We start from the raw sequence: 21,523 nt of genomic DNA, 5'->3' as shown, positions 1-21,523 counted from the left end.
TTTAAATTCAGAGGGAGGCAAAGGAGAGATTTTTTTTTTTTTTTGGTAGCTTATGGTGGCCAAACCAGGCACTTTTCTCTCCTGTCTTTCAGCTTAATAGAAGGACATCCTGTGGCCACTTGTTTTCACTGAGCACTGTGCTCATGACATAAGTATTACATTGTAGCTATAATTCATCTTAAAGACTGTATCTGCTTTCTCTGTTTGAGTACCTGCTACTCCCTTCAGTTTATGAAACACCTTTCACTATATGCCAAAAGAAGATACAATTCTAAAGAGGAGCTGATTCAGGGAAAAAGAAAAGGGAGACAAAGGTTGTAGAGACAAAGACTTTAACTGGCAAATTTAGTTAGTAAAAATATGAAGTGTTGAGAAAACTTAAAACTGAAACCACAGCATGGCTTTGTTTATTTCTATAGTACTCATTATGAAGTCCATTACTGAAGTTCTATTTACTTAAACTACAAAGGATAACAAAGTATTAAACAGTTAAAGAATTTCTTATTGAAAGTAAAAAGGATAATAAGCATGTGTGAAGAATATTGGCATGGAAATTAATTTTTATTTAGGGGGTTAAAGAAATAAATGGTGACTTAGGGACAGACTGAACATTTTTCAACATTTTCCTGCTTCTTACTGTAGTTGGTGTACCTCACCTGTAGTGCATGAACTGATCAGATTTTGATCATATGATTCATCCTGATCCAGGAAAGCTCCAGATAATGTAGAGCCAGATATACTTCTATATCAAAGCATAGGGTTTATTTCAAAGCTTTAGGCAAATCTAAATTCTAATCAACACATTTAAGTTCTATCCATCTCTGAACTTGTCTGTATTTTAAGGTTATGTCTTGTTGTCTAGGAGTATGTAGCACTTAAAAAGCTGTCTTAGAAGAACATCACATTTGGAAGTATTTAGAAGCCAGGAAATGTCAGAATTAAGGATTACTATGAAATCTTTTTTTCCTGTGGTTGTGGCTGTTCTGTGAAACAGGGACCAATTGACCAGGCACCATTTTCACAGGCTAGCTCATGTCTACTGAACACTGCATAAGTCTATTTGTCTCTAAATCAGACTAATTTTATCTGCATTGCACACCTTTTGACCAAGTCTGTGATTTTTAAACCTGATTATTACTACATGTAGTAACCAAAATGATGTTTCTCCAGTGTGAACCTGAGGATATATGTTGAATGTCTGAAGGAGAGCCCAAAGGCATTGTAGCAGTGCAAAGTTTAAATAATTTTGGGGTATTATATGTTGCAGAAGTGTCCAATTTTTTTGTGCAGTCTCTTCTTTATAGCGTTTTGAGAGCAATCCACTGCATTCAGCTGTTCCTAGACCTGCTTTATGCCTTGCCTTGGAGAAGGTTAACTAGAGCACTCAGCAGCTAAGGAACAAGTTAAGAGCAAGCTAGAAGCAACCTGCAATCTTTGGTTAGATAGAAACACGCTGTCTTTTCCGCTGGACTTCTATATTATGTTCATTTCTGCTGTGCTGAGGAGTCAAATCTGAACATTAAAAACATTACCTTTTCCAACAGGACCTCTGTTCTAGGGCCTGTCCATTTTGCACAATAGGAAGAGCATAGTAAATGGAATGTTAGGGAAGAGAAGGGTTTCCTGCTTAAAACGGCTGAATGCTGAGCTCTGGATTCCATTCCTGCCTCCCCTTTGTGGTTCTTGTGGTACTGAGCAACTCAGAGCGTAAAATTACAGTCTTACTTGCTAATTATGAATTCATTATTGTACAGGTAACTCTCTGGAATTTCTGACCTCTGATGCATGCGAGAAATTTCATCATCGCATGTGAAAGCTCACCCAGACACCTGAAATCAATGACCTCTCTATAAGCAGACAGTATACCCCCTCTCCCTCTGTATTCTCCATAGTTGTGTCTAGGAAATAAGTCAAACTTCATGAAACAAACACTTCATGTTTAGATTACCTCTAAAAGCAGAGAAAAGTCTTCTCTTAGAGGCAGGCTTGGCTGTAATGACCATGAGGTTGTGGAGTTCAATATTGAATGAAGACATAGCAGGACAGTGAGCAAGATTACAGCCATGAACTTCAGGAGAGCTAACTTTAGTCTCATTAGGGATCCTCTTGGAAGAATCCCATGGGAACAGGCCCTGAAGGGAAGAGAAGTTCTAGAGAGCTGCTTGGTATTCAAGGATCATTTCCTTCAGGCTCAAGAACGATGCACCCCAATGAGAAAAATATTAAGCCAAGGGGGCAAAAAACCTCTGTGGATGAGTAAAGAACTCCTGTCATTACTCAGGCGTAATCAGGAAACACACAGGAGATGGAAGCAGGGTTAGACCACTTTGAGTGAATATAGAGAGGTGGTCAGAGTAAGTAGAAATGAACCTAGAAAGGCCAAGGCCCATCTAAAAGTAAATATGGCCCGGGACGTCAAGGATAACAAAATGGGCCTTTTTCAAATACATCAGTATCAAAAAGAAAACTAAAGATAATGTGTGCCAATTAGTAAATGTAGAGGAGACCCTGGAAACAGAGGACACAGAGAAGGCAGAGCTATTGAATGCCGTCTTGGCATCAGTCTTCACTGTCGAGACCAGCCCTCAGGAATTTTCTGACCCAGGAGACCCGGGTAAAGGAATGTTGGAAGGAAGACTTTCCCTTGGCCAAGGAGGATTGGGTCTCAGAACACCTAAACAAATTTGACATCCACAGGTCCATGGGCCTTAATGGGATGCATACGCAAGTGCTGAGAGAGCTGGCAGACATCATGGCCGGGCTGTTCATGATCATCTTTGAAAGGTCATGGAGATCAGGAGAGTGCCTGAGGACTGGAAGAAAGCAAGATCAAGAAGGAGGACCCAGGGAACTACTGGCCATTCAGCCTCAGTCCCTGGGAAGGTGATGAAGTGCCTTGTTCTGGGGGCCATCTCTACCCACGTGGAAGACAAGGTGATCAGGAGTAGTCAGCATGGATTCACTAAAGGTAAATCATGCTTGACCAACCTGATTGCCTCCTATAATGAAACAGCCACCTGGGTGAGGTAAGAGCAATGGGTATTGTCTACCTCAACTTCAGCAAGGCTTTCAACACCGTATCTTGCAACATCCTCCTAGGCAAACTCTGGAGTGTGGACTGGATGAATGGACAGTGAGGTGGATTGAGAACTGGCTGAATGGCAGAATCCAGGGGATCATAATCAGTGGCATAGGGGCTAGTTAAGGGCCTGTCACTAGTGGTGTCCCCCAGGTTCAATACTAGGCCAGTATTGTTAAACTTGTTCATCCATGACTTTGATGAAGGGACAGATGCCTCTTCAGCAAGTTCACTGACAAAGGTTGGAGAGATAGGAAGAGAACTGTCTGATATTCAACAAGGGCAAGTGCAGGTCATGAACCTGGGGAGAAATAACCCCAGGCACAAGCACAGGCTGAGAGCCAACCTCCTGGAAAGCAGCTCTGCAGAGAAGGACCAGGGGGTCCTGGTGGACAGCGAGCTGTCTATGAGCCAGCAATGTGTCCTTGTGACCAAGAAGGCCAATGGTGTCCTGGTGTGCATTAGGAAGAAGGTTGCCAGCAGGTCGAGGGAGGTGATCCTGCCCCAGTGGGGACTGGAATGCTGTGTCCATCTCTGGACTTCTCAGTACAAGAGAGATGTGGAGCTCCAGGAGTGGGTCTAGTGGAGGGCTACAAAGTTGATTAAGGGACTGGAGCATCTCTCTTACAAGGAAAGGCTGAGGGGGCTGGGCCCATTCAGCCTCAAGAAGAAACAACTGTCTCCAGTCAATAAGTATATGAAGGGAGGTGCCAAAAAGGTGGAGCCAGGCTTTTCTCAGTGGAGCCAAGCAATAGGGCAAGAGGCAATGGGCAGAAACTGATGCACAGGAAATTCCACCTGAAGTTTAGGAAGGCTTCTTTACTGTGCAGGTGACTGTGCACTGGAACAGATTGCCCAGAGAGGTTATGGAGTCTTTATAGCTGGTGGCAAACTTGGACAAGAAAACAATGCCAGAGAATACCAGAATGTACAGTGCAAAGTTCTGTGTACAGAGAAGAATGGGAGAGGAGAGAACACAGGGAAATCAGAAAAAATGGATGGCACTAACAGAAAATTTTCTTTAATGACCTGAGTATCATTTAATGAGAAAGACTGAGAAAGGGAAAAATAAAATATGTAGAAATAGGTAATGAAACAAAATGATATCTGGAAAGAGAGAGGAAAGGGTGATACGTATCACTTACAGATCACAGAATTGTAATTTATTTACTCTCATACATGTCTTTCCTTATATGTTATCTTGTAATTTTCCAAGATCAAGTGTATGACTGTGTCCAGATCAGTAAGTATTCTTAATAAGGAACGGCTGGTGGTATTGTTTAAAAAAAATCCAGCAAAGGAGAAGAAAAAAGGAAAAAAATCCTTTATGGTTTGGTTGGGGTTTTTTTTAATGCATGACTCAAATAAGTGCATACTCCTTTTTTTAATTTCTTCCATGTTTAATTAATTCTAGCAATAAATGGGAACAAATAGCAGCATTTCTTATCTGAAATTTGTCAGTAATCCTAAGTATTGGTTTGGATTTCATTTATTCTATTAAAGTTCATCTCCAGATGAGTTAAATGTCTTAGGTATTTATGTGAATTTTTATGAAACAGTATACTAAGTAAATTGATTGCTGTCCAGTTTTCTTTGCTGCTCCTCACTTGTGTAAAGTGGTGCCAACTATGTTTTCCTTTCATGCCCTCAGATGAATTATGAAACTATCTTTAGACAAATAAAACATATTTTTCCTCACCAAAGAAAATGTAAGTTTGGCTCTGTGATTAATATCTTGTGATCTGATGAGTGAGCTCAGAAAGTATGTCTGGGTTAACCAGCATGCACTAGTTTTGGTGATGCAAGCTTCACTATGTATTGGTACTGGAATCTTTATAATTAACTGTTGCAATCACAAACCACAGTTTTTGGGATTGCTTTTAAAAATAGATATGGCATTTACATGCCTGCAATTTTAATTCAAGAATAAAATGTGCTCCATGTAATTGCTGAAAGTCATGCAGACTATTTGTGAATTGAAATCTGCAAAACATCTCAATTCTCTGGAAATTGTGGTCACAAAAACATTGGAGTTTGGCTTTTTTGTAAGGATTGCATTGACCAGTTATGAGGACGTTTTATGTCTTTTATTATAAACTATGAATCTGTAGATTTGAAAGCAGAGTGTTTCTCTCTAACTGCTTGTAATTATTCCCCCCTGAGTTTAAATTAACTGGTTTAGCTGTGCTTTTAAAATTATTTTAAGAGAGACCATATACTCAGGGAAGAGTTGATAATTTAAAAAGAGTTTTTCAAGGCCCACAGGGCATAACCAAGTTGTAGCTGTTGTCTGGGTAAAAACAGCACTTCTAGCTTTTCCATTTCTTTTTCTTGTCTTAAAAGTTAGAATCTGATTTTTTTTTCTGAGATTTTGTGTTGAATAACATTGTAACTACACAGCAATTATGTAAAATTTGTATACTGTGTGACAAAATGTTGCAGAACTTTTTAAAAACAGGATTAATGTATCTCCTGGCATCAATTAAAGATTCTTCACTGTGTAACTGAATAGTAGTGAATACTGTCTTATAGGTGATACACTACTGAACAACATTCAATAAATAATACACCTGACATAAATTTTTTTTTAGAACTGAGCACAGTGATCCTTTGTGTTCATAGAATTTTCTTATTACTTAACTGCTCAGAAATGAATCTGTTAAGGTTGCCAATTTTTAGCCAAAACCTAGAAGGAAATGTGTCTGATACCAGTAGGAAGTTCAGTAAAAACATTAATATATATGCTATCTGATAAATATATTTCTGAGAATGGTATGCCTCATTAAAATGACTAATTCTAAAGTATGAATAAATTATTATTTTTAAGCAGTTATATTTGAGGGAAATATCAGTATGAAGGCCACATTCAGCCTGTTTTATCAGCCACCAAGAAAATTAAGGCAGCTTGTGATAGAAAGGTTGAACATTACTTGTATGTCAGCTAGCACTGCCATGTTACTAGCATTGCTGTTTGGCTAGAGATGTAAAATATGATTTCTCATCATGGTAAAATTTGAGTAGAAAATTGCTAGAAATATTCCTTATCAGGTTGTTCAGATCTGATTCTAATTATTCTCATCTCTTGGCAGTGTTTGCATAGATTATAGAACTCAAAGTGAATTTTGCCACAGCTTCTCAAATATTTAGATCTTCCATTTATTTGTCAAGAACCAAAGGAAGGTATTATTTCCTCCTATGAGGAAAGGCTAAGAGAATTGGGTTTGTTCAGCGTGGAAAAGAGATGGCTTAGGAGTGATCTAATTGCAGCTGTACAGTACCTGAAGAGGCCTAAAAGAAAGATGGAGAGGGACTTTTTATAGGACAGGACAAGAGGGAATGGCAGTAAATTAAGAGAGAGCAGGTTCAGATTAGATATTAAGAAAAAATTGTCTACTGAGGTTGGTGAGACACTGGAGCAGGTTGCTTACAGAAGCTGTGGAAGCTCTAATCCTGCCAGTGTTCAAGGCCAGGTTGGATGGGGCTCTGAGCAACTCAGTCTAGTGGAAGATGACCCTGGCTATGTCAGGGGGATTGGGTGATCTTTAAGTTCCCTTCCAACCTAAACCATTCTATGATTCTATGATTCTATGATTCTGTATGTGCCTTAAAATGAAGAGATGGCTGTAAAGTAAAGTTGGCAGATATTTGAAGCCAGGAGGTTTTAATCCCCATTTAGTTGTATGCATTTTGGAAAAAGTTAAATAATTGCTTCTGGTTTTAAGAAAGGTACAGGGCTTTTCGCAACTTTTATAATGCAAATAATCTCATTATTTCAGAATTATAACTAGTTATATTCAATAAAATACTGCATGTGAATTGCAAATCCACAGTCTTTTTATGCTAATGAACGTCATACAGTTTGTTTTAAAGAGAGAGGAGTCAGTATGTACTAGTCTTAACAACAGTACACTGCTGTCATATCAGTGGCTCTTCACTGCCTTTCCTTAGGTCCTGTTTTTAAAAAAAAACCCACACAGCAGAAAATCTGTTTAATATGCTGCCTTATAATGTTGCCTTGGCAGTGATATGTCATTATGTTTTGGGAATAATCAATTCTAAATTGCCCTTTTGATGGTTAGTAATGAAAGAAAAGCTGGAAGCGCCAGACAAAATGAGTATTCACAGGGACAACCTGTACCTTTCATATTGAATTATACTCCTATTATTTTCATGAAGAAAATTTGAAGGATAACATGTATAAAAATGCAACGCTGTTTCCCAGTATTGCTGGTTTATTTTAAACCAGGGCACATAACCAATAATTCTGCATTGAAGTGTGACCACTTTCTATTTGGTGATGTTTTCTTTGGAAATTTTAGTGTCTTTCCTGTGAGAAGATGGTAGACAGAGAATGAATTTTGTGCAATATATAAATGAAAACAATCTGTTAATAAATCTATAAATATATTTCCTTTGTTTTAGAAAACAACAGCAATTTAAAATCCTCTCTCAGTGGGGTAGCCTAAAATTGAAGGAAAATAAAAGCTTTATTGTGGTCAGGGGGCATTCAGTCAGTTGAAATTCACACTGCTGCAGCTTTCAGAGAGTTAAAGTGGGATGGTAGGATTAGTAACCAATAGGTGAAATACACTTATCCTGAGCAAGTAGAAGAGCAAGAATGGTTAGATAATCAATGGTCTTTCATTTCATCCCAAGGTGTACAGAAACAAGAGGTGGTGTGTAAAAGGCTGGATGACAGCTCCACTGTACAGAACAATTACTGTGACCCTGACAGCAAGCCTCCAGAAAACCAAAGAGCCTGCAACACTGAGCCTTGCCCACCTGAGTAAGTCATTAATCACTAAGATGGACAGCTTTTTTGCATAGATAGAAAACTCTTCATAATCTATACTAAATCGTATTGAACAAATGTGTATAAAATTCTGATCTAGTATTCATGTCTTGTCTTATCAGAAAGGATATTTGGGTCTGGTTTTTTGGTTAAGGTTTCTGTTTCATCTTGTCCTTCTAAAATCATCTGTGGAAAATTCATTTAGCTAGAGGAAGTCTGATTTGACTGAGGAACAGCTCATACATTTTAAGTGAAAAGAGACTAGCAAAACAGTTCCTTAGAGTGTGAGTGTCATATGCAGTGAGTAGTGCAGAGAGTAGAACTGGGGACCATTCTAAAGGCAACAATGATAGAAGAATGTTGAGGTGAGAATAACTTTACCCTAGTTAATAATATTGCATCCTAAATGTTTGCTATATTTTAAAGTATGTTATATTAAAACTTGGGTTGAAGTGTTCATGTGAGAAGTGGCAAATATAGAACCTGCTTAATAGACCAAATCATTTTGTGATAGTAGTTTGTCAAACTTTCTCTCCAACATGCTCAGTGTTGTACAGTAATGCTGTATGTTTTTAAGGATTAGGTGCCTACATGGTTACTGCTATTTAGATTTATTTTTAAAGATAGCTGTATGCTACATATTGAAAAGATAATTAAAAACACAGCAGCTCATTTGATTGAAAATGAAGTGTGGCAAGGACCTATAGCATAGCTTACAAAAGCTGTTTAGAAACAGTTGTGGTATTTTGCACTAGAGAATAATATTAGCATGTGCACAATAGCTCCTCTTATGTTTCAAGACAAATAAAACTCATGGAAAAGCTCAAAGACATGAACAGTTTATTGATTCCCAAGCTCTGGTTAGTTTGACTTTGGTGATAATCTGTATCTGTATTCCAATTGAGCATGAAAATCATTAATGCTGATTAAATGTAGATACTGCAGAATACTGTAATCTCTTGTAAATGTCTCTTAGAAACTGCTAAATTGTGGCATGAAGGACACTGGGAGGAATGGGACAAGATTATTGTGCATTAATAAAATCCTAACAGGTGTTCATGAAGCCAGTATCTTCCTAGAGTATCAGCTGCTTCCTTCATGTTGTGCCTGGTTGCAGAATGGCAAAGCAATGTCTTCTACACTTACTTCCGCTGTGTCATATACCTTACTCATTTGACATAGAGCAAAATGAAACCATTGCACTGCTGTCATCTTGAGTGTGAATGTGAATTTGCTGTCACACAAATAGGTCTAAAGTAGGTCAAAATCATTGTCCCCACAGTCTGTATATAAATACATGTTTATCTTGCAAGGATGTGCATTTGTACTCTGTTTGGATAACACTGCTTAGCATGGCTGTAAGTGCACCAACTAGACTTTCAGACCATTTACCTGAGAGCAGGACTTTAGAAGTGGTCATGTTTGATCAGTTCCTTTTTACCAAACACATCCCTATCCCTTCCTTTGTGTGGCTTAAATACTAACAAATCAGTATTTTAAAAAGTAGCATTTACATAGTTATTCCAAACTGGTTAAACTCTCTTTTCTTTTTTACTTTTTTCCCTGACATTACTTAAAAAACAAAAACTAGGAAAAAAAACCCAAAAACAAAAACAAAAAAACAGCCCACGAAGTGGAACACTTTGGATTCTCCATCCAATACAGCAGGGACATGGATGGAAATGGAGAGAAGTCATCAAGATTCAGATAGTGGGTAGTGTGTATTAATCACTATCTACTTCAGCATGTCAGGGTAGTTCAGCCCACATCTGCCTTCATTCTGATATTCCCCACAGGGTGAATACAAAGTGCCAAACTCCTAAGGAAGGATTCTTGATTCCTCATGTTTTAAGTAGTCTAGAAAAAGGCTGCTCAAATAACAGATAGTTGTCCAAAGAAGTTTGACCCTTTTGGCAGAAAGTTTTATCATGCAGTCTGACTTAGTCTTTACATAGAGTGGCCAAATATTTCCCTTTTTAATTAACACAATTCCACTGCTGGTGTATACCAAAAGCAATGAAAATTTTAAGCTTTATGAATGCCAGTTGCATTATACTTGAGGTCCTCGAGCAGCAGCAGACTTATGTTTGTTCACAATATTTTGTTTATTATTACAATAAGTAACTCTTAAACTTCAGATTTCAAGAAAATATTCTTATAGTTCTGTGAGTTATGAATGGCACTGTCTTGTAATACACTATAAATAGTAAATGTACATGAGAGCAAAGGCACTTGGGCAAATCATAGCACTAACTAAAAATTAACACTTCAGCCTCTTGAAAGCTCTGAAGAGCTTCAAATTCTCCCTATTCTGGTAAAAGCATAAGCTACTTTGATGAAGAATTACGAACTAATTTCCTTTTGCTGGGAAAGTAATGACAGAATACAGCACATTTGTTTCCATCTCTCCATCGATCTAGTTTTATATTAGAATATATTACATATTATGTAACACAAGAGTGGATAGCAGCACTTTTTTTTTTGACAGCAGTTTGAAAAAATGACAAATCTTATGAGGCAAGTCCAAGGAACATCCACAGTGACTGACATGCCTGGCATTTTTTGCTTGTTGGCCACATGTGATAGCATACTAGATTTCACCTTCATCCTTTGCAAGGATGACTCAGGTGAATATCTAGTCAACATATGAAATACTGAAGACCAGTATTGGTATTGACAATATGAAGAAATTTTTCCAATTAATTGAGCTGCATTAGCCATTCATCAGTAGGAAAAAAGAAATAACGTTACAGTCTGCTGTAATGTAACTGTAGCTGCTTTAGTCTCTGCAGCAACACAAAGTAATATTTACAACTCTTGACTTTCACTACACATGAAGAAATACTCAGAATTTCCCTCTAGCATGTATCGTACAGTGCTTTATAGTTTTAAAAGATTTATTGAGGTCATTTTTTATGTGATGAATTCATGTTTTGCTGGTGTTTGCTTTACTTACTCAAATAAGAATATTTTGCTTTTCAGTGTAGACTTTTTAAAAAAAGTTTGGAAAAGTTTAGATGAGGATTAACTCTCGGAAAGCCCAATTTTGAGATCAGATTTTTTTATTGTAATGATACTAGAGGGGCAAACAGCTTGGCTTTAAACTTGTGATATAACTTACAGAAATGGTTCCCAAACATTTCCAGTTACAAACCACTTTCAGAGAAATAATTTCAGGCAAGTTAAGTACAAATCTATTTAAATAACTGAAGTTTTGTCAGGCTCAACACTCCTTTCTAACTGCTGTAGGCTAGGATGGAAATTGCTGTTCTAGAAAAATACTGAGTAGTGTTATTATTGGAAGATATGATTGCAGTAGGGCATAAATTAAAATGTTCAGTAAAAATTCTTATAAGTTTCTACTTTATTTAATTGTGCATTTTTAATAATTATTTAGGTTTAGTAATTTAAGCTGTTTGCACTCGGGGTTTGTGCAATTATCTACTCTGTTTCTGAAATGCATTAACTGAGTCTCCTAATGTTTTCTATCCAGATGGTTTATAGGAGATTGGTCAGAATGCAGTAAGACCTGTGATGGAGGAATGCGCTCACGAACAGTTCTCTGTATCAGAAAGATTGGACCTTCTGAGGAGGAGACACTGGACAATACCAACTGTTTAACACACCGGCCTATTGAAAAAGAGCCCTGTAACAATCAGTCCTGTCCCCCACAGTGGGTTGCTTTGGACTGGTCAGAAGTAAGGAAATTTTGCTGTGTTAGCTCATTGGTAATAGTGGAGACAAGCGCTCTGATCACTGAATGTTAGTACATTTTCTGTTGCTGCTTGCTAAGCAAAGGATTAATAAAAAATTCAAAACCTCATGGGTTTAATATTGAAGCAGTTTTTTCTTTTCTTCAGTGTTGTCAGTTCTGTTGTTTTTTTCAAATGATTGTGACCTGTTTTGATTAACCATAGTAGAAAAACAGTAAAACACAAAAGAGAAGAGTAAAGTAGTAAAAAAAAATGCAGTGAAACAAAAAAACCCTATATTAACCATATGGTATGAAGCAATTATTTTAAAGTAAAAGGTAATTTCCATTTCCATTGTTTATTGAATAGTAGAGGTGATGGATTTCCAGTATCAGAAGCCATAACAAACTGCTTTCTTTTTTTTTCTGAAGTAATGATGCTGATGTAAAGCATCACATTTCTTAGCAAAACGCCTCAAGAGGCAGACCTGAAAGTTGGTTTTCTATTTATAAAATATGTTGTTAAATATGATGATATCTGTTATAGTATAGTGTAAGCTAAGCTTTATAGTATGCCTTATACTTATTCAGATATTAAATTTGAACCAGTGCAGCTGAAAGGAAAGGCAAATACATTTGAATGGAACTGCATTTCATGCAAATTAGAGTGCAAAAGTGTTTGTATACCTTTTCACATTCTTGCTATTCTAGACTCCTGTCTCACCCCACTTTTTATCTCAACGTACCCTTTAGAGTACATAGAAGTTAGGATTTCCTGAGTTTCCATGTCTGTGTCTTTGCTTTCAAATGCAGCCATATAATATAGTTGGTTTCATAAATCGATCAAACTGTGTTTTAAAATTAGTTAATTTGTGGGTTTGTACCTCTTAGAAAAATATTACTGAAATTCAACTTTTGAATTGCAAGAAGTGTTCTAATGTTGTATTTTCACGCCAGTTTATACCTGTTTGCTTTTGCTATCTGCAACAGTACTTCTTCCTTTCCAGCTACTATACATCATAAATTAATTAATCACATTCTTCTTTCATGTTTCAGTTTGAAGTTGTCTTTGTTTGAAACGGATGACTAGAGTTAAATGAATATATTATCCCAGGGGAGGTTTCACCTGTGCCTCAATGTTTTGTTTCTTTCCTCTTATGAAAATGCCAATAACCTACAGTGTGGGGCCTCTGGTGGTCTAGTGGTTAGGGTGCAGGACTCTCACCGCTGCGACCCGGGTTCGATTCCCGGCCCCCCGGGCAGATGGAGCTTGTCAGCCCTGTAAGGCAATCCATCTAAGAGAAGGTCACTCTAAACAAACCTACGTTCTGGGGCCTTCACTGCCACTGTCCAAGTTTGCTTGGCCCTGGCAGATGAACCTCAGGATTAAAGGGTGGGCTCAGTTCAGCGCACGCTGTGTCTCACCTAAAAAATCCACTGCGCAGGCTCGAAGGGTTAATGACCTTTCCCAAATCTTCGCTTGCGAAGACTGGCCATTATATTATATTATATGTCAGTATACCCTAAATAAGGTGCTTCTCTCCCACAGCTGTAACATACCAGTTACCTAAAGTCATTTTACACTCTGTTAATATATGCAGATCCTAATCCTCCTTTTTTAATTTTTTTAAATGCATCTTCTTGCATGTCATACTGCCAAAATTCACTACATTTCAGTTGTTAATGTCTTCATGGTTGTCCAGTTCTTTCTGTAGACCATACCTCTTTAGCATCAAAATCAGTTAGTTACCTGTGCTACCTGCTAATTTCAGTAGTTTCAGTAGAATCACTGAATTCTGAGCATTACAGTGCTGTAAGCTACCATGGAAGCTGTTGTTCATCTGCTTTCTATCTGAATTTCACATTTGCATGTTCTCCATCTGTTATTCTTAGCTAAAGAAACAACTTCTGTAGACAGTTTTCTTTTTGTTATTACTATATACTTACTATGTATACTTTGAACAAAAGAAAAATGTGTCAATTTGCTATTCTGTTCAACTGGTTTTTTTCTGAAAGGAACTATAAGTGAATGCCATTTTAGTGAGCTTTTATATCAAAAATCTTCTAAAATATGTGAACTTCTGAATTTTTGTTTTGTTTTTAATAATTTATCAGACAAATGCTTTTGCTTATATTCTCACTCCCCTGTTGTTTGCCATCCTTATGCTTGAACAACTTTTTAAGGCCTTCATACTCAGGGCCTTAATGGCCTTTTATACAGCAGAAGTATGTTATGATTTTGAACAAAATTATTCTAATCTAAAGGTTCAAACCTGATAAATTTCTGGTTGTGATAGCTTTTAATCAAGATTGTGAAAAAGTCCCAGCTTCTTTCTGGTATGAATTTTGTTTGTATCTTGTCAGACTGTCTTGACTGGTGATACCATTTTAATATAATGAGAAAAATAGCTTCTTTTTTCTCTTCATCGTTCCCAGAAATTTAATGTATTAAAATCCATGTGATAATATAAATGTAAACATTTTTATATGTATGTTTATATGATTTTCTGACAGAAGCATGAATACGAAAACAAGAGTGAACTCAAAAATTGAAGAGTAGAATATTCCTTCCATTGAAAGCAGTGGCAAACCTTGCTAATTTTCTCTGGAGTGCAACTTGAAAAATTTTCTTTTTTTAATACTCAAAACAACTAATACATAATATAAATAAAACAATTATAGAAGTCCTTTACTTGCTTAGGCACTTGTTGACAATCAGTATAATTACACATTTTTTAAGTTTTCAGTGAGAATATTAAAAAGAAATTATGTATCTTTTGGGTTAGAGAAACAAAAGCATTTTGTAAACCTAAAGATTAAATGAAGTCCTCAGGAAAATGTAAAAGTGCTTTTATCAAATTGAGATGAAAGCTAACAGTGTCTAACCTATTGGAATGTAGTCATTCTCAGGTAATGCCAGTTTTGCTATAAAGATTTTCAGACTTCACAATAGTTGAGCTTTGACAAAATTAATCTACCCACTATAAATTATTTATCTTATATTTTAATAATAATAATAATAATCAGTAGCAGCAGCAGCAGCAGCAAAAATATTTCTTGAGAAAAGCCTTAATCAGACAAGGGCATTTAATTTGCATTATTTGTGCTCTTGACTTAGAGGGAAGGAGTCAGAAATTCTAGAAACATTTAGTAGTGAAAGATACTTCTTCCTCATTTGATTTCTCTGGGTATTTTGTCTTGCATTTGCTTTGGAGACATACACTGTTTTTGTTAAATTTAACTTACACTTTTTATTTGTAGTGATTTGGTATTACTACCTATTTCCTTATTTCATTTCTGGGGATCAGATATAGTCCATCTTATTTAGTAGAATTTTTACTATAACTCCACAAAAAAGAGTATAGGGATGTTGTTTTTATCTGGTTTTAGTAGCTGAAAGACTTTTCTCAAATGGCATCTTAGATAAAAGAATATGTCTTCAAGCAGTACAAGAAAATGGATGCTCCTAGACTCAAATTTCGGTCCCCAAAGTCTTGCTTGTTTGCTAACATATTCTAGGGATTATGAAATCGCTTGGGCACATTGGGTTTTGACATTTTGACAAAGTCCTTTCAAGCTTGTCACTTTTCTGTTTGTTTTTGACACAATGACTTGATTTTTAAGTATTCAGCTAGGAAGGGGCACTTCCTACTAAAAAGTCATGCATTTTGCATGAAATGCTTGTATGGGATAAAATAGATACAATATTCCTTGGAATTTGGACCAGAACTGATGAGTGGTCATGATCATGACACTGAAGACCTCACATATTCATTGTCATTCTTTTTTGCCTCTGTTTATCATTATGTTTGTAGTTCTGACAGAGAACTTCTCTTACTTCCCTCCTTCATAGTTTTCTAGTAGGCAGGCACTTAGTGTACACAAGATTTGGGATTAAAGTCCCTTCACAGTGAGGATGTTTGAACCTGGTTACTCTGTATCAGAATTCTGAACACTGAACTACTGTAGATAAGAAGGCCTTACCTTGATAGAAAAAAATAGAATAGGATAGGAAAGAAAAGGTTGCATTTTAGTGGTTATATGTCCATTTTGCAGTTCTGGATTATAAACTCCAATTGCAGGACCCATCTTTTCACAGCCCCGTTTAAGATCTGAAGTACAAATGGAGATAAGATTTAGCATAAACCCAAATTGACTAGTATTGACTAGTTTAGTTGCCTCCCTCAGAGAGATTTGCTTAAAGATCTTGTTTTGAGGTATATGTAGATATATAGATATAAATCTTTACATATTAATAGGGTATATCCTTACATAATACTGTGGAACTGTTTAAAAATTTCTATAGGTTAGTCAAAGGTGCTTCAGGATTAGGCATACAACAGTGAAGTTTGCATCACTCAAGTAATTTTTTTTGAAAATTAATTTTGGGGGTGTTTCTTTTTTCTCCATATATATACTGACTTGTTTTGGATGTGTGGTATGTGACCTCTTGAACATTGCTCCAGTGCCACATAGTAATATTTCTCACATAATGTTTTGTCTCTACATATTAAAGGCATATTGAAAGTCTTAGCATAATCTGTATGTAAAATTTATTCTATCAGAAATTGATTCCAGTCCAAATATTGCAGATGTGCTTATGGGATAAAGCTTAACATGCCAGTAGGGAATTCTAAAACTGTGCTTGCAATATCTCCTATTAAAGAGGGACTGATTTGGGGAAGGTCTTGAGTTTTAATTTTGTTAGCACTTGTCTCTACCCCATTCTGCAGCTGTGCTACTGTACATGACACTTCATGGTCAATAGCAAAAAGAAAGATGAATGGCAGGAACACCAATATGAAGGAAGATGAGGGAAAACGGAGGTCATCAGGCCTGCTTATGATTTATTATCTGCTTGCTGTTAGAACAGCACAAGATAAAATGAGGGAAAACAAAAACTGTGTGAAAACAGAATTAAAATTTAAATGGGAAAGGAGAAGAAAGCATGCATGATGGGAGAGGGTACAATATTTCTGTATATCTGAATAATCTGGTTTCTGTGGAGTCAAGTAAAACATTTATCTTCCCTTATGTATATTTAGGAAAAATGTGTTCATTGTGAGTGAGGTGGATAAAGGCTGTACTAAGGTCATATTGAGAACAGAGGGTATTACTTTTAATTTCTGAAATGCACACTCAGGTTTGTTTCATAATAGTGTTACATGTGGTAGACCTTTCTACTTGGCTGCAGTGTTTTTCTTAAGCCTAACATAAAGGCTCATGTATATAAAAGTAAATAGTAACACCATAGCCTAAATATAAATGGAGAAGGAAATCTACTTAGAAAATTAAAACTTAGAAAAGCTTGTACTTAATAAAGGAATCATCTGTCAACTTGTTTGTCTTTCCAAATATTTAAAAATTATTATTATTATCATATGATGATTATAGTTTAGTTATAAAATCATAAATATATTTAACTGTTTTACATAATATCATTTCTGACAGTTTTATTGGCTTTTTACTGAGACTTTAATTATTTATTTGTATCAATATTTTTTCAGTGCACACCAAAGTGTGGCCCGGGATTCAAACACCGAATTGTTCTGTGCAAAAGTAGTGATCTTTTAAAAACCTTTCCAGCCGCGCAATGCCAAGATGAAAACAAACCGCCAGTGCGCATCCGCTGTAGTTTAGGCCGATGTCCTCCTCCTCGCTGGGTCACTGGAGACTGGGGACAGGTGAGATAGTCCATGCCAGTCTTCGCTGCTGTTAGTCTCCTACTTTAGCACCTTTTAGAATATGGTATTGCTGGAAATAGATAAATGACGGTTCCCATGACTGAAACAAAAACTTATCCCCTGTTTGTGTCAGACTGAAATGTGATTCTTTATGATGGTTGTCTGCCAAACTATAAGGGATTTTCTGAGAACAATCTAGTTTGTACTGGGTGGGTTTCTTTAAAAAAATTTAATAGTCCTTCCTACATTTTTTGGAAGGGTAATTTGGGATACGACAATGTAGCATTTTTTAGTATTTTTAAATTGCTCTTAACTTCTGTGAGAAACATGATGGAAATACAAAGCCAATTCCTATTTTAGTAACATATCTATATCTGTCTCTGAAAAAAACCCACTTTGAAATCAATAGAATTTTACATAAGATACATTGAATTACCATACAGGAAGCTAAACAGTTTCTGAATTTTTTGTCTTTCTTGCTTTTTAGTGTTCTGCACAGTGTGGTCTTGGGCAACAGATGAGAACAGTACAGTGCCTCTCATACACTGGTCAAGCATCCAGTGAGTGTCCAGATACTCTTAGACCTCCATCAATGCAGCAGTGTGAAAGTAAATGTGATAGTACTCCCATTTCCAACACAGAAGGTAAGTTTGCCATCTTAATATAATATATTCTGAAAAGAATAACGCGACATGGTCAGAATGACTGCATTTAATTATTAGTAAAAATCTGTATGATATCATCTCTCAGCAAATTACTTTTTTTACAATTATTTTCTGATTAGTCATTGTAATTCAGTGGTAAAGTCAATGGAAACCTAAATACAGGTTCTTTGTTTAAAAAAATACCCTTAAAATATATAAGTCATGAACAAAATACTATTGTTTGTGCCATTGGTTTTCTAGTCTATTGTTTCAGTGGAAATGTTCATAATAGCAGTGGGAGCATGACATACCTTTTATCCACTGACCTTCTACCTGATATATCAGTGTTAAACACAACAGTGTGGTGGAAAAAGTAGTAAATACTGTATTCATTTGAAGACTGGAACCATGGATTTAATTTGTTTTTTTAAAGGCAGGTTTGTCATACAGTCTACCTGGGTTTGGTGGTGATTCAATGCCTACTGTATTCATCTGTGTCCATGCCATAGATTCAGAATTGTCATAAAAAGTCTGTCAGCTAGACATGTCTGTGGTGAAGTGGTAGCACACTAAAATCTTCCCAGAAATACACTGATGGTTCAATGTATGAGCACCGTAATTTACTGCTTAGAAGTTTTAATTTAAAGCTTATCATTTAATTTAAAGCTTATCATTTAATTTAAAGCTTATCATCCCATGTTGTCATTTGAAAACATTTTCATAATACAATTTTTGTGGGCTGTTTTAATTCCCATTATTTATATTATTTTTATAATTTCTGTTATTATTAATCATAATGTTAATATTTCTATTAATAGTCCTATTATTTCTATTAATAGTCCTATTATTCCTTTTATTTCATTGTTTAGTGTTCTCAAGTGTCATGGTTTGAGAACCCCAAAATCCATTCCCTAGTCCAAGCCCCCTCCCACATCTCAACCCAATGTGAAATGGTTTTTCCAGACACCACATGAGACTCAAAATGGGGGAAAGGGATTATATATTACAATGACTGTACAAATAAATACTGCAATACATTATATACAATCTTAGCTATCTCTACCATGACATAAAAGTATTTACAATGGATCAAATCTCTTCTCCCTTCCAAATAAAAGTCCAGGAAAGGAAAGATCCTTTCCACTCTCAGAGTAGCAATGTCTCTAAGACAGCAGGTTCTCTCTGACTCTCTTACATGCAGCAGCTGTAACTGGATCTCTGCCAATACACATGAGGGGGTATCCAAGCCCCTCGGCCCGTCGTCTCCAAGCGAGGGTCTTCTCTTCCGTGGGCTGCGTAGCAGGGACAAAACTCGCTTCACCACGTCATATCATGGGGTGTAAGACCCCCATGAAGGTCCCTTCCTCAGGGGATTCACCCCTGAGTCAGAACGTCTTGGGCAGCTTCCAGCTGAAGGCCTTTGCCTCAAGAGTTCTGTCAGAGCTTCTGTGCTCTGATCTCAGGCTGCCAGCTTAGCTTAGCAGCAGCGGCAAGGGGGGCCAAGGTCACCCCCTCCACATTCCTTCTCTGAGCTTTTCAGCTCCTTTCTGCAGTGCTGTAGCACTCTAAGACTCTTTCAAGTAAGAGTTCATCATCCTCCTCCTTTCTAGGAGGGGTCTCCAAGGAATTTGGGGTCTTTGGTTCAGTTCTTACCCAAAACTCTGTTTCTGTAGAGCTTATGCTCTCTCGCTGCTGGCTCTCTTTTCTCTCGAACAACTGTGTGTCTTCCTTGGCTGCATGCTGTTTGCTGCTTCTTCAGTTCTTATCTGTTGGCTCTCTGCCACTGTCCTCTGTCCGCTGCTGCCTCTGCCGCTGCTCCGTCTGCCCACTCACGGTGGAGAAAACTCCTTCAGCTTTCTAGCTACAGGCACTTAGCCCAGTTTAACACTGTTCCAAGTCCCTGCAGCCCCCAGCTGGGGCTTGGGGGGCCAGAGCCCCCCAGAGGGGCTCCTGCCCCTTCTTCTCATGGCCTCAGAACATGGCCACCTCTCCTACAACTACAACTACCTTCTCTTCCGTTCTGCTTGTGATATGTTTATATTTTGCAAAAGCACTCATTGGGTAAAAACCTCAAGGTTCACCACCCCCTGGGGTTTTACCATTTTATAACTTCAGGGGGGAAAACTGAAGTTTCCCCCCACCACATCAAGTAATCTTTAAGTGGTAATTATCAGTCTAGGAAACATTGTACCCTTTAAAGCTCAAAGGCTACATGATATTTACTTTACAAACACAGATGTTGACTTTCGTCCTAAGTAAGGAAAGTAGTAAATTACTTATTAAGTAGGCATGAATCAGTCCCAGTCTCCTCTTAATTTCAAGATGGCAAGGTCATATTTTTATTTGTGGTAATTATGCTAGTAATTCTTCAGCATTTTCAGGAAAATATGCTAATCTCTTATAGAAGAATGCAATCAGGGGGTTTCTGTGTGTGATCTCTGTACACTGGGTGGCCGTGAACTTCTTTACAGTAGAACTGTACAGGCTAACTATGGACAGTAAGTCTGTTGACAGTAGTGGTTTTTAGGGATCTATACCTTCACTGGAAAATTCTTGAGATCTTCAAATAGAAAATGTTGAAAATCACTTACACAGTATTTCAGATGGATGTCAGCTCTCTGGCCTGTACTCTGAGAGAGCCAGGAGCAAGACAACTCCTTACTGACAGCCATCCAGGCTCGTTAGCATGGGTAGGAAGAATGCGAGGGAAAAAGATTGTGACCTGGCTATCAGTATTTGGGTTTGAAGGAAAGAGTCAGGTCTCCCAAAGAGAGGCTTTGTCTGCTCAGGAGTGCATGTGTGTACAAAGCATACCTGCCCACACATGGGGACTTTGTCTACATGCCACCTCATAATGCTGCCTTGTGCTTTGGGCTCCATTGTGGGGCAAAGGCAACTTCAGCAGAAGCTCATGGGTTTGCAGCAGGGTCAGGTTAGCTGAGTGGGTTTGCTTCCTGTTTCAAACCCCAGCAAACCTGATTCCCTTTGCTTCCAAACTCCGGTGCAGCCTATGGAACCCATTGAACAATTTCTGAACAATTTGGTTTTGCTAACCAGAGTTAAAAACATGAGGGTTTTTTGGAAGCTTGAGCCACTCTGCAGTATAATGATCATGTTGATAAAGTTTGGACAAATTTTCTTGGGGAAAGTAATGGATTGTTTGCATAAAAAAAGATTAAAAATTTTAGGGGTACTGGAATACTAAAAGAAAGTTACAATGTATCTTGTCATGTTTTATGTGTACTTTAGCTCTTTGTTTTTCCAAAACTTTTCATTGGTGATTTAGGATATTGTAGATATGGTTTTCATGGGCTGTCACTGATGAGGGTAACATTGCATTTGCTGATGAAATTGAACTACAAGCAGCACCTACAACACCATTTGATATGTATTCAGAATTATTTTATTCTCTTAAGTACATATATATCTGCTGAATCTAAACTGCTAAGGCCCATCTAAAAGTTCACTGGAAGAACTATTTTGTCTTTTTTTATGTCATTTCAGTTTTCCTTATACACCTTTGCAGTTTCTTTCACTGGAGGCAAAGTGACATTCTGTGATTTTCTTACTGTAAGATGATAGATAACATCATAATATTGTCTGATCTAGCCACAAACTTCAGGAAGGGAGAGT

The 21,523-nt window shown here is 37.1% G+C and overlaps 1 protein-coding gene across 6 annotated transcripts in view; it reads left to right on the top strand.

Annotated features, from left to right (window-relative positions):
- Positions 1-21,523, top strand: part of ADAMTS6 (ADAM metallopeptidase with thrombospondin type 1 motif 6) — a 147,805-nt gene that overhangs the window by 120,630 nt on the left and 5,652 nt on the right. For all 6 annotated transcript variants that reach the window (XM_017811375.1, XM_017811370.1, XM_017811372.1 and 3 more), the window contains 4 exons: positions 7,736-7,865; positions 11,365-11,569; positions 17,070-17,246; positions 17,734-17,890. In XM_017811375.1, coding sequence (XP_017666864.1) covers positions 7,736-7,865; positions 11,365-11,569; positions 17,070-17,246; positions 17,734-17,890 — 669 coding nt within the window. The remainder of the gene's footprint in view (positions 1-7,735; positions 7,866-11,364; positions 11,570-17,069; positions 17,247-17,733; positions 17,891-21,523) is intronic.

The sequence above is a fragment of the Lepidothrix coronata genome, unplaced genomic scaffold (genome assembly GCF_001604755.1).
Source record: "Lepidothrix coronata isolate B3197 unplaced genomic scaffold, Lepidothrix_coronata-1.0 Scaffold31, whole genome shotgun sequence".
In the NCBI taxonomy this organism is placed as follows: Eukaryota; Metazoa; Chordata; class Aves; order Passeriformes; family Pipridae; genus Lepidothrix; species Lepidothrix coronata.
The sequence above is the reverse complement of the archived record's forward strand: the minus strand, read 5'-3'. Positions and strand labels throughout refer to the sequence as shown.